Source organism: Mustela putorius, unplaced genomic scaffold, assembly GCF_011764305.1.
Source record: "Mustela putorius furo isolate JIRA1106 unplaced genomic scaffold, ASM1176430v1.1 tig00000083_pilon_pilon_pilon, whole genome shotgun sequence".
NCBI lineage: Eukaryota > Metazoa > Chordata > Mammalia > Carnivora > Mustelidae > Mustela > Mustela putorius.
Window position 1 is genome coordinate 30,754,046 of NW_025421273.1, and position 13,158 is coordinate 30,767,203.

Below are 13,158 nucleotides of genomic sequence, written 5' to 3' on the forward strand. Positions count from 1 at the left end.
TCTAATTGATCTGATATAAGGATTGCCACTCCTGCTTTCTTCTGATGTCCATTAGCATGGTAAATTCTTTTCCACCCCCTCACTTTAAATCTGGAGGTGTCTTCGGGCTTAAAATGTGTTTCTTGGAGGCAACATATAGATGGGTTTTGTTTTTTTTATCCATTCTGATACCCTGTGTCTTTTGACAGGGGCATTTAGCCCATTCACATTCAGGGTAAGTATTGAGAGATATGAATTTAGTGCCATTGTATTGCCTGTAAGGTGACTGTTACTGTATATGGTCTCTGTTCCTTTCTGATCTACCACTTGTAGGCTCTCTCTTTGCTTAGAGGACCCCTTTCAATATTTCCTGTAGAGCTGGTTTGGTATTTGCAAATTCTTTCAGTTGTTGTTTGTCCTGGAAGCTTTTAATCTCTCCTTCTATTTTCAATGATAGCCTAGCTGGATATAGTATTCTTGGCTGCATGTTTTTCTCGTTTAGTGCTCTGAAAATATCATGCCAGCTCTTTCTGGCCTGCCAGGTCTCTGTGGATAAGTCAGCTGCCAATCTAATATTTTTACCATTGTATGTTACAGACTTCTTTTCCCGGGCTGCTTTCAGGATTTTCTCTTTGTCATTGAGACTTGTAAATTTTACTATTAGGTGACGGGGTGTGGGCCTATTCTTATTGATTTTGAGGGGTGTTCTCTGAACCTCCTGAATTTTGATGCTCGTTCCCTTTGCCATATTGGGGAAATTCTCCCCAGTAATTCTCTCCGGTATACCTTCTGCTCCCCTTTCACTTTCTTCTTCTTCTGCAATCCCAATTATTCTAATGTTGTTTCGTCTTATGGTGTCACTTATCTCTCGAATTCTCCCCTCGTGGTCCAGTAGCTGTTTGTCCCTCTTTTGCTCAGCTTCTTTATTCTCTGTCATTTGGTCTTCTATATCACTAATTCTTTCTTCTGCCTCATTTATCCTAGCAGTTAGAGCCTCCATTTTTGATTGCACCTCATTAATAGCTTTTTTGATTTCACCTTGGTTAGATTTTAGTTCTTTTATTTCTCCAGAAAGGGCTTTTATATCTCTCGAGAGGGTTTCTCTAATATCTTCCATGCCTTTTTCGAGCCCGGCTAGAACCTTGAGAATTGTCATTCTGAACTCTAGATCTGACATATTACCGATGTCTGTATTGATTAGGTCCCTAGCCTTCGGTACTGCCTCTTGTTCTTTTTTTTGTGTTGAATTTATACGTCTTGTCATTTTGTCCAGATAAGAGTAAATGAAGGGGCAAGTAAAATACTAAAAGGGTGGCAACAACCCCAGGAAAATATGCTTTAACCAAATTAGAAGAGATCCAAAATCGTGAGTGGGGAGAAAGGGGATAAAAAGAGGTTCAAAAAGGAAGAAAGAAAAAAAAAAAAAAACAAAAAGAAAAGAAAAAAAAAAAAGAAAAGAAAAGAATTTTTTAAAAAAGAAAACACCTAAGAAAAATGTAAAAAAGAAAAAATATATATATTAGATAAACTAGTAAAAAATCGTTAAAAAAGAAAAAGGTAACAGTTAAAAAAAATTTTACCCGAAGGCAAGAAAAAAAAAAATGAAAAAGAAAAAATTAAATTAACTGCAAGACTAAAAAAAATCACAGGAAAAAAGCCATGAGTTCCGTGTTTGGCTTTCTCCTCCTCTGGAATTCTGCTGCTCTCCTTGGTATTGAAACCGCACTCCTTGGTAGGTGAACTTGGTCTCGGCTGGATTTCTTGTTGATCTTCTGGGGGAGGGGCCTGGTGTAGTGATTCTCAAGTGTCTTTGCCCCAGGCGGAATTACACCGCCCTTACCCGGGGCCGGGGTGAGTAATCCGCTCGGGTTTGCTTTCAGGAGCTTTTGTTACCTGAGCGCTTTCCGCAGAGTTCCGGAGGACGGGAATACAAATGGCGGCCTCCTGGTCTCCGGCCCGGAGGAGCCGAGAGCCCAGGGCCCCACTCCTCAGTGCGCGCTCAGAGAACAGCGCCCAGTTACTCCCGTCTGCCTGACCTCCGGCCGCGCTCCGAGCTCACTGAGCCTGCGACCGGTTCAAGGTAACACGGAGCTGCGAGCTTACTGTCGGCTCTGTCTCTGTAGCCGGCTTTCCCGTTCCAATACCCGCAAGCTCTGTGACACTCAGACACCCCCGATCCTTCTGTGACCCTGCGGGACCTGAGGCCACGCTGACCCCGCATGGGCTTCGCCCCGGTTTAGCCTCTGGAGTGATGTCCCTCAGCGGAACAGACTTTTAAAAGTCCTGATTCTGTGCACCGTTGCTCCGCTGCTTGCCGGGAGCCGGCCCCTCCCCCCGGGGTCTATCTTCCCGTCGCTTTGGATTCACTTCTCCGCCGGTCCTACCTTTCAGAAAGTGGTTGTTTTTCTGTTTCCAGAATTGCTGTTCTTCTTCTCTTCGATCTGCCGATGGATTTTCAGGTGTTTGCAATCTTTAGATAAGCTATCTAGCTGATCTCCGGCTAGCTGAAGCAGTCTCAGCTTGCTACTTCTCCGCCATCTTGACTCCTCCCAGTCCTTAAATTTTTGTGCTTTGCTTATTAAATAGAGCTAGCTTGCAAGCCATTTCTTTTGAACAACTCTTAAGTGTATTCTTGTTTAGAATCTGAACAGTTCATTTTAACATATTTGAAAGTGGGGCTGTACCTTTACCGACTTCATAAATATCTCACAGTATTCTTGTGGATAATCTAGAACAATGGTGCTCAAACTTTAGTATGCCAGGAGGGCTTGTTAAGAATACAGATTGGGGGGGTGGTGCCTGGGTGGCTCCGTGGGTTAAAGCCTCTGCCTTCGGCTCAGGTCATGATCCCAGGGTCCTGGGATCGAGCCCCGCATTGGGCTTTCTGCTCAGCGGGGAGCCTGCTTCCCCCTCACTCTCTGCCTACTTGTGATCTCTCTCTCTCTCAAATAAATAAATAAAATCTTTAAAAGAAAAAATAAGAATACAGATTGTGGGGCTTGACCCCCAGGGGCTTCTCTTTTAGGAGGTCCTTCAATGGGGCAAGAATGTGCTTTTCTAACAAGATCTCAGGGGCAACGCTTATGTGGCTGATCCAGACTCCGCACTCGGAGAATTACTGATCTAAAGAAAGATGGACCTAGTGACTAGGTGGATTCTGAGCAGGTTTGAATCCAAAGTGAGAACGTGTATGGATAGCAGAGAGGCTGGAGGAGATGAGAGCAAGAAGCTAATAAACATTGAGCCTGTTAGCTCCAGCTTCAGATGCTCTGCCAAGGCTGAAAGCTGAGGTAGGGTTCTTGAGGAGAGGTAAATGTTTGAAATAGTCACAACCGTTGTTGTGAATTTCTCTCTTCATCTGCATCTTTCTGTCTCTACCATATATATGCCAGGGCCCCGAACTCGGCATTTTATGCACATTGTCTCATGTACCCTTCCCAGCATCTCTGAGGCAGGGCTCAGTAACCTCCTTTTCTAGGTGAGAATTATGTAAATTTACCTCGAGGCACCAACAGGTGAGTGGCAGAGCTGCTCTGTGGTCCCCAGCCCTGTGTTTGGCCAGGGCATAAAAGGTCAAATGGTGAATGCTGGGGGGTCGAAGTAAGGCTGTACTGGGACTTGGTGACCTGCAAACTGAGAAGCAGCCGATTTCACACGCAAAAATGAAAAGCTCCAGCCAAGTCATCACACATCTTCACGTTTGGAATTCTTTAGCACCAAAAGCTGAATTTGTAATTCCTTAATAGACCTTCTTGTCAAGTCTGTTGTTTTTGGATAAAAGATTATAGTTGTTCTCTTAAGATCAGGCTGTATGAATTTATCATAACAAAGTTTACCTTTTCCATAATGGAATTTCACCGCCACCGAGGCCCCTCAGAGTCTGTCGATTAAGAAGTAAACTTTAGCTTTTAAGAATTTTGTCTTAAATACTTTGGTTTAACTCCTCTCTTGGCACCAGCTTGTTCTTTATTGGTTAAAGAATCTTTGTAGATGTTGATTCCTTTGAGTAAATCTTCTTTTTCAATTTTTTTAAACTTTCTAGGTAGATTATGATAATCATGCACTTTATAAACATGGGAAGACAGGTCGAAAACAGTCTCCTGTGCGTATTTTCACCAATATTCCACCCAACAAAATAATCCTTCCTAGCGAGGAAGGGTACAGGTAAGATCTTAGTGAGGCCTTGTAATACATGAGTTACTGAGAATCAAGTTCCATATGTCCAACCTCAAAATGCTTTTAATAGTGACTCATATAGTTCTTCCGCTACCTTTAAATTTGGTCTATAATTTTGCATTGAATTTGGATTACACTTAATTTTTTGTAACAAGTGCCATTTACCTGCTCTGTGAATGTTCTTGAAAATATGCAGCTGATTTAAGTCTTTCTTCCTTAGATTTTGCCCTTTGTGTCAACGGTATGTTTCCCTAGAGAATCAACACTGTGAGCACTGTAATTCTTGCACCTCCAAGGTATAGTTTCTCTAGAATGCATTCTTATTTGTATGTATTTATTTTAACTTACTCATTTCATTACATTTGCTTAATGTTATTTTTTTTTTTCAATTTTATTTACTTGAGAGAGAGAGAGTGAGCATAAGCTGGGGGGAGGAGAAAAGGGAGAAGCAGAAGGATACTCCCTGCTGAGCAGGGAGCCCAAAGTGAAGCGCAGGGCTCAGTCCTAGGACCTGGGGATCGTGACCCCAGCTAAACGCAGACGCTTAAATGACTGAGCCACCGAGGGACCCCAATGCTATTTTAATAACATTACAATTTGTATTACTGTATTATTTATTATTGTATATCATTTATTATACTTTAATACAATGTTTCTAATTTTAAAGTATGACAGGCTTTAAAAAATAAGTGCATTTAAAAAAAATAAATGCCTTCATTGTTATTAGCAGTTAATTGAGTTCACTTTTTTTTTTTTTTTTTTAAGATTTTATTTATTGGGGCAAGAGAGAGCACAAGGTGGGGGGACAGGAGGGCAGAGGTAGACTGAGAAGTAGCCTTCCCCACTCCCCCCACTCCCCACCCCACCACGCAGGGTTCAATCCCAGGACACCAGGATCATGACTTGGGCCAAAGGCAGATACTTAACCGACTGAGCCACCCAGATGCCCCTAAATTCACTTTATGTGAGGTACTGTATGATTACTAAAATTAGGAGTGTCTCAAAGCATGAGGTGAGTGCTGAACTTAGTTGAGGGTAAAATTAAGATGTTTCAAGTAAGGAACTGAACCACAAGATACCATCCCTATTTTGATGAAACAGTAAGAACATACACTGTGCACTTTTTATGTACCAGGGCCTTCCCTGAGGGCTGTCCATGGATTAACTCAGTTACCACACAAAGCCCTAGTGGAGAAGTACTCTCTAATTTTTACAGGTCAGGAGGGACTACAGGAATATACCTCCTACTCATTGTCTTAAGGAGGTAGGGTAGCCCTTTAGGTGGCCTTAAATCCAGTCAGAAAGAACAGGTGAAGTTTAGATTGGTTAATATGTACAAATGATTCACCAAAGGAAAGGCTGTATTTTTTATAACCATCATAAAGTACATTTTGCATAACTTTATCATTTTGTTATTGGTTATACTTGTTTTTAACTGTGGTAGCACATCTAATTACATGTATTTTCAGTCAGCGGAGATAATATCTGTGTCCCTTATTTTAAAAAAATTATGCTCAGGTTATTTTCATGAAGCTCAAAATGAGGAAAACAAAATTTTATTATTTAGAGATACACACATAAGTGGTAAAAATAAACAAAGGCAAGGAAGTGACCATCACAGAAATCAGAGTACGTGTTACTTGGTGGGGCAGAGGAATGCTGGATTGGGAAGGGTACCTGGGGGAGTGTCTAGGGGGTCAGCAGTATTCTCTTGACCTATTGGGATTCATCAGTGTGTACTTCATAACTCTCATTAAACTGGACATGTAAGAGTCTTACATACTTTTCTAGGTAGTTTTAGTTCACAGATTTAACATTACCCAAACATTACCCTGTAATCTCTGTCTTTTTAGATGATCTAAAGTTCTCAAATTCGAATTTCATTAAGGATTATGCTGTATAGGCACGTAAAAGTTATGAATCATTAATTCTCTTGAAATTTTCATTGAATCCTTCTTTGTGCAGTTTGGGTTGCTTGAACTGGAGTGGACTTTCAAGTTCATGTAGATAAATACCCTAGTTTTCCAGTTAAGGAAATTGGGGCCCATCAAGGAGGTGTTTGAGTTGAGTGGAGAAATGCATAGATTAAAATCAAAGTATTTAATTGTGAAGCCCAGGAAAGTGAGAAATAAGGAATGAATAATTTACACAGATTTTAATAAGACATTTTAATTTTTAATTGTGGAACTTGATTTTTTAATGATACATTAAACATAATTTAAAAATTATTTTTGTAGGATGGCAGGAAATGGAACCATTGCTTTCTCTGCAAAAAGTGTGTAAAACCTTGTAAGTATTTAGACTTAGTGTTTGAGATCCTATGAAAACATTTTAGAGTTTTTCTTTACCTGAATGGGATTTTTATTGAATTATATTTATAAGAGAAAAAAATTAATATAGAGATACATTGATTTACTTTTTAATTTTTGCAGTTGCCAAAACACACACTCTCCTTCCTGGGGAGACATGACTTTGTAACCTGCTTCAGTGTGGCATTTGGTTTGGCTCATTTTAATAAGGCTTTGTGTCACTCATCCAGTCCCCATTGTGTCAGTGGCCTGCTGCTCATGACTCATTGAAGAAGGGCTGCCCTGGCTGCCATGTATCAGAAAGAAGTTAGTTGCTTTATGTGGGATTCTGATCTCTTAACCTTGGCGTCTTTAACCATATTATAACCAGTTACACAGATCGGTCACGATGTTTGAAGTAAACACTGTTCATGCTGCCCCATCATAAAGGTTGATCAAATGAAAAATTAAATGAACTTCTTCTAAAACTCAATTTTTATTTTATAGCCTGGATCCACTGTAGCATTTGTAGTCACTGTGCTCTTCCAGATCATTCTTGCGGGGGCCCTAAAGATGGCTGCTTTATTTGTGGTGAATTAGACCACAAACGTAGTACTTGTCCTAAGATCACTACATCTAAGAAAGTGAACAAGTAAGTTGAATTCTTTTATTGCCTAGAAAAAAATTTTCTTTGTGTGATTTGTGTAAAGCAGTCCTCCACAAAAGTATGCAATAGAGGATTCAGAAGTGCTGAATTATTTCCTGTTTTTACTGTTACTTATTGTTTGCATAGATGGGAGGAGGGAGGGCACAAAGATAAGTGAAAGAGTTTAACATTTTACAGGTAAGACATGAAAATCACCAAAGTATAAGGTAGAAACTGGTTAACTTTTTATCTCCTGTGGTTCATATGAAATTATAATTTGTGGGGAGGGAGTCCAGCCTTTATTGACAGACATGATATTTAAGTCAGGACAGATCAGATACAGACGTATGACAGCAGGTGAGTCTGGAGAAGGCATTTCAGGTGGAATATAGTATGTAATCCCACAGTGAACACATCGGAAAATGAATTTATCTCTGAATTATATCAGACTTCAAAAAAACATTAACTATTTTAGTATATAAAATTTTAATTTTTACCATTTTTTTTCCTATGCTTATTTTCACTTTCTCCACCAGTATTTGGTGTTGGTTATCACTCAGAGCAAAGTTATACCAGTGATAACAGCATATTTTAAAAAACCATTGCTATTTCAACTGGGCACAGTTGAATGATTACACTTAAAAAAAACTAAAAGGGATGATAGTTATTGAGTCTTCTTGTTTTGTTGTTATGAAAACTAGATAGACAAATTAACATTATGTGAGAATTGGGATCAGCATAAAATTTCTGAGCCATCTTATGACTTGTGATTTAAAAAAATTCTTCATATTTGAAATATCTGATGTTATTGTAACTATTTATGGTTGTATTAGAATTATTTTCCAGTTGTTCATTTTTTTTGGTCAGTGGCAATTAGTTTTTCCCATTAAGACCCAGCCATTTGAATTCTGCCTACTGTTTTATTTTTCCATTACTTTTCACCAAATTTACTCTAAACAGTTATTTCTATTAAGTAATCCAGAGTAGAAATGGAAGTTTCTAAATTAAGAAATGTATTGAAGAATCTTCTAAAAGATTTTTTCTTAGAAACCTTTTAAGAATAGAGACCCCCTAATAAACTATTGGTCTGGGTTTGTTGTACCATGTACAGGGTAAATCTGGTTGCAAATCAAGTTAGTGACATGCTCAGACTTTGAGTCTGTGATTTTACGATACAGAGGAACTGAATTTGCATTTTGGTAATGTATTATAGGCTCTATGTTGGTCCTCCGTAGCCTGCGCTAGTTGGCTTGGTGGTATTGTACTGTTTCCATTGAAGGAAACCATTTAGTATCTTTCAATATTAGATTTTATCAAGTTCAATTCAAGTAGCAAATTCTTTATGATGTGGTGTACCTGAAAAGTCTTAAATAGTATTACTTTTTTCTCTCAGAAAAGACTACTAAACTCCTATGAACAGTTATCTTCAGGTATTGCTTTCAAAAAAATTTCCTAATGAAATTGACAAGGCAAAATAGTTTTTTTTTCTTTACAATAGTAAAAAATAATTCTAATCATCTTTTAAGCATATATGGCATAAAAGATATCTCATAGCTGTCTTATATTAACTTGTTTTTCTTTAATTTGCCTTTGCTTCTGAACTGGAATGGTGCTGGCTCCCTCTTGTGGTTAATCGTTTTATCATTACATAAATACCTTTAATTTAGAGGACAAACACTAGGTCAATTCAATTTTAAGGCAAAACAAAATAATGAATTGATTTATACTCAAGCAGTTCAATTTATACTGCGTTGAAAGACTTTCTCTCTGGAAAGTTTGTTTATTCATATTAAAATGAATATTTTTTTTCTGCTTTTGTTTACTGTGTCCTCTAGTGAGGTCTGGTTCATGTTTAGTTCTTCTTATAAGTGGAAAAGCCAAAGAAAATGTCTGTAAATTTTGTATACAGGCACATACAGCTTCACTGACTATGCCGTCAAGAAATTATACTTCATTAAATTTGCTAAATCACTTATCAGGACATTAGGCTTCTTAAAATAATGGCTGGAGGGAAAAGAGATTTATGTAACATACACAGAAAAGTATAAAGAAGGCTGTGGTATTTGTTTTATTTATGAACCAATAGGTTATTCCAGTCTATGATCCAAAATCTAAATATGGAAAAATGGAAGTTGTCAAGCAAAATTCTGAAGAATAGTCATGTGGTACTACTAATAGTAGGTAATATTTGTTTAGTGATTACGATATGCTTAGCACATTATATATCTGAATAATTTATAGCAGAGTATATAGTACAAGGTAATTAAGAGCACAGGTTCTAGAATCAAGCTGGTTCTGCTACTTCCTCAGTGGAGGATTTCATAGCCTCAGTTTCTTCCCCAAAAAAAGAGTTGGGGGAAGAATAATGAAAGGCGACTTCTAGCTTGTCTCAGTCTCCCAGATCCTTAGAGTCAAAGATGATACCCACTCATTTTTGTATTTCCAGCACTTAATATGTATGTTGTGTGAACCAAAAGTGAGGCCAGAGTTTGCTCCATGGAGTGATTCTATTCTATTTGTGAATTGAAGATTTGGGTCCTGGGAAGATCAAGAGTAAGCTTTTCCCCAGGACTTCTGGTTTAGGAGAAGGGAATCTAATGATTGATATGGCTAGGTACCTGAGGGGATTTCCCAGGTTTGAAGGAGCTGGCAGCCCCAGCCTTTCCTTGGTTCACTATATGATGAATGGCGTGATTCTGCTAGCTTGGAGAAAGTGAATGAACAGACCAGTAATCTTTCTCAGCTATAGGTAGTCTGTAACTCAGTGCAGAGAGCACCAGAAACTAAGTATCTGTTTTGTTCTGGTGTGGTTTAGTGTCCTCACAGCGTGAGTTGAACTTGTTCGATGTGAAGCTAGTCTTTCTGGAAGACAAAGACCACAAAGTGTGGGCATCCTGTATGGCACTTGTTAAGACTTTTAGGCCCACTGAGGAAAGGAGAATTAGCTGTAGAACTTATAAGATGGGCGTCTGTAAGCATTGTCTATTTTTCCATTGTGTTATTTCATTTCTCTGCCTCTGCTAACTGGCAGATGTGTTGGTCCTTTTCCTGAAAAATGTCATTCAAGGATTTGGAGATTGAAGTGCTCAGCTGAACAGGACGGATGTACCAAAACCAAAACTGTAGCCCCCCAAATAAATAAATAAATAAATAAACCTTCCTAACTTACTGGCTTTATGATTTTTAAAATTTAAGTAATATGTATCCCAAATGTTATTTGAACAATCAACATAAAAACTATTGACAAGATATTTTGCATTCTTTCTTCAATATCCAGTGTGCATTTTACATTTAGACACTTTTAACTTGCTCTCACCACGTCCTAGGTTTCCTGGTTGCCCCACGCTGGCTAGAGGCTACCGTGCAGCTCAGCACAGCAGGGGCTTTTCCTGCCTTGACTCTGTGCTGGGTTTGTTGCAAATAAATCTGTGGTAACCGTCTTTCAAAGAAATTTCTTTACTCAAGCGTTTTGCTTAGTCAGGCCTCTGTCTGTCTCCTTGTTATTATGGTTAGGATCCTGAGGATTTATGCTTATGATACAGTAAATTCGTTTCCTTCTGTTTTCTTATTTGGTCAGCTGGTTAATTAAATTCCAAGATAATTACATAATTCACTATGCTTATTCTACAAAATAATTTAGCACCTTGTTTTTCAGAGCTGTCAGAAAGCAGAAGCAAAGAAAAAGTAATAAGATGAAAATGGGGACCACTAAAGGACAATCCATGAATCATACATCTGTTACAAGGAAGAAGCGCAGGAGAGAAAGAGCCCATCAATATCTTTGCTCTTAAATGTCCAGTGACTTGAGAATAAGAAAGATTTATAGTCCAACCTTTGATGCCATTTTCTGAAAGTGCCACACTGGACTTAAATTCTTTCACTTTCAAAGGTATGCACCTTTCTAAGGCAGATAATGGGCAGGTGGTATTTGCTGGTTTATGGACCCCTCTGCAGCCCCTCTGGAGACCTGGGGGAGGTGTTCCATCCTGAGCTAGTTGACCAGATCTCTCTGTATGCCTTTTTTTTTTTTCTCTCTCTCTTTTAATTCTCTCGGAATCATATGATTTTGGCCTCTTTTGAAAAAACGGGCATGCAGTGTTCTTTTGTAGAAAGTGTCAGAAGAAAAATGAAAGTGAAAACTTGAGCTCTTGTTTACATTGAATGCGGGTATGTTAAATTAGGTCCAGAAATCTTTTAAGTTAAATATCAAAACATTGTATGATGACTTAAACCCCACTTGCGAAGTAAAGTACAATGAACAATTATTTTTAGGCAAAGATGATGGGAAGAATTTTGACAAAACTAAAGATATAAAGATTATAATTATGATTTTATTATTAAATATTTGTCTCTCAAGTACTTTTATAGTGTCCTTTGATATAATAGAATCATTTAAATGTTGTAGGATAAATGAGACATCTAGAATTATGACTTGCTCTGTCATCTCAGTGTCTTTTAATTTAAGCAGTAAGGTTATTTCTCTGTAAAAGTAATAGAAGGCAGGAGAGTTTGGGGATTAAAACCTCTCATTCCTATTCTGACGAATGCTTCTTGACTGTAAATCATTGGCCAGGTCGTTCACTTGCAGCCCATTTCTTATTATTATATAATTATTTGATTATGTAACAGTAGTTATACCACAGGCTTGTTTCCGTGATGACGTTAAATGGGGCACAAGTGCCTGGCTCTCAGTTCTATTGGTGAGAAATGTTACCATGTGCAGATGGCTGGAGCCCTAGTGGTAATCATCTGGTGGTCCAGGATCATAGTGGTGAAGGAACCGGGCTTGAACTCTGAGAACAGTCTCCCCGTGTCTCTACTATGTACCTGACATGATCTTCGGAAGACTGCCTACTTTGGAACTGCTTGCATTTGCATAATGACTTTTCTCTTCTTCCCAAACAGCTGCTTTAGAGCAGGTTTGGAGGCATGCTTGCTTGGGCTTAGCTAGAGTGCTTGAGTGAAGGTACAAGAGCTGCTCCCCATCTGGCCTGGAAAATCCGTCTGGTCTTTAAGTTAGGACTGTTTGATGCCTGATGGGGAAGCACAAGCATGGCTCTGATCCATGGTTTGGGGTGTATATTCAGTGACATCAAAAGATGAGCTAAGCCCCCTGGATTTAGCAAGCATCATAAAACTCTTCCCTCACCCCCTTTTCCACGTGGGTTGCTATGGTGATCAGAGGGGTGGATTCAGAGGTGACTGGGTGAGATATGAACCTTTTGCAGAATCATTGTGAGTGTTCTCCCCCATCCCCTGATTCAGCCATAGGCGTGGACTTTACTTGACCTTCATGGTGCCCCGCAAACCATGGTAAAGTCTCAAAATCTCCCCTGAAATTCAAGACACCTGAGGGGACCGTGATTCCTGAAGAACTAGGTCCTGCTGATAAATGGGTTATTATCATGACCCCATTTCCTTAGTTTTAAGGTACCATCAATTGAAAAATGCACTATTGATGTGATTGTGGCTTTTCTGGGAGAGAAACCCCATAGCTCATTAATTGTGTATATTAAATTTTAGATGTATCTTATTTTGGAGATACTGAAATGTTAAAAAAAAAAAAGTACACCTTAGAATTGAGGAAGTAGGCTATTACTTACAATCAGAAATTATGTACTCTAAAACTTTAACTGCTTAGGAAGTTAAAAATAAGAAATTTGGTAATTCTGGGGGCACCCTGGGTGGCTCAGTTGGTTAAGTGTACAACTCTTATTTTTGCTCAGGACATGGTGTCAGGGTTGTGAGATTGAACCCTGTGTTGGGTTCCACACTTCGCGGGGAGTCCACTTGAGATTCTCTCCTTCTTCCCTACCCCCTCCAACCCCTGTTGCCAATAAATCTTTAAAAAAAAAAAAAGGAAATTTGGCGATTGTATTTTTTGTTTAATTAATACTAATTTTAAGGACCTTCTTCTCTCAGGGAATAAACTAATAGGATGTAAAAATGTCTCTGGAAGGTAAAGTGTGATGCGAGATGAGGTCATTTGTTCTAATTAGGAACCTGCGTATCTGAACATTAAGATACCTCCTCAAAACAGCCATAGAGGAAAATCCCTAAATTTGACAC

General features: G+C 38.8%; 1 protein-coding gene across 5 annotated transcripts in view; it reads left to right on the forward strand.

Annotated features, from left to right (window-relative positions):
* ZCCHC4 (zinc finger CCHC-type containing 4) overlaps nt 1–12,950 on the forward strand; it is a 51,588-nt gene extending 38,638 nt beyond the window's left edge. For 3 of the 5 annotated variants that reach the window (XM_013061518.2, XM_013061520.2, XM_045076176.1), the window contains 5 exons: nt 4,022–4,143; nt 4,376–4,451; nt 6,393–6,444; nt 6,951–7,095; nt 10,730–12,950. In XM_013061518.2, coding sequence (XP_012916972.1) covers nt 4,022–4,143; nt 4,376–4,451; nt 6,393–6,444; nt 6,951–7,095; nt 10,730–10,880 — 546 coding nt within the window. In that variant the 3' untranslated portion in view covers nt 10,881–12,950. The remainder of the gene's footprint in view (nt 1–4,021; nt 4,144–4,375; nt 4,452–6,392; nt 6,445–6,950; nt 7,096–10,729) is intronic. The other 2 variants (XM_013061519.2, XM_004762667.3) reach the window with 1 other exon arrangement.
* Nucleotides 12,951–13,158: the final 208 nt, after the last annotated feature.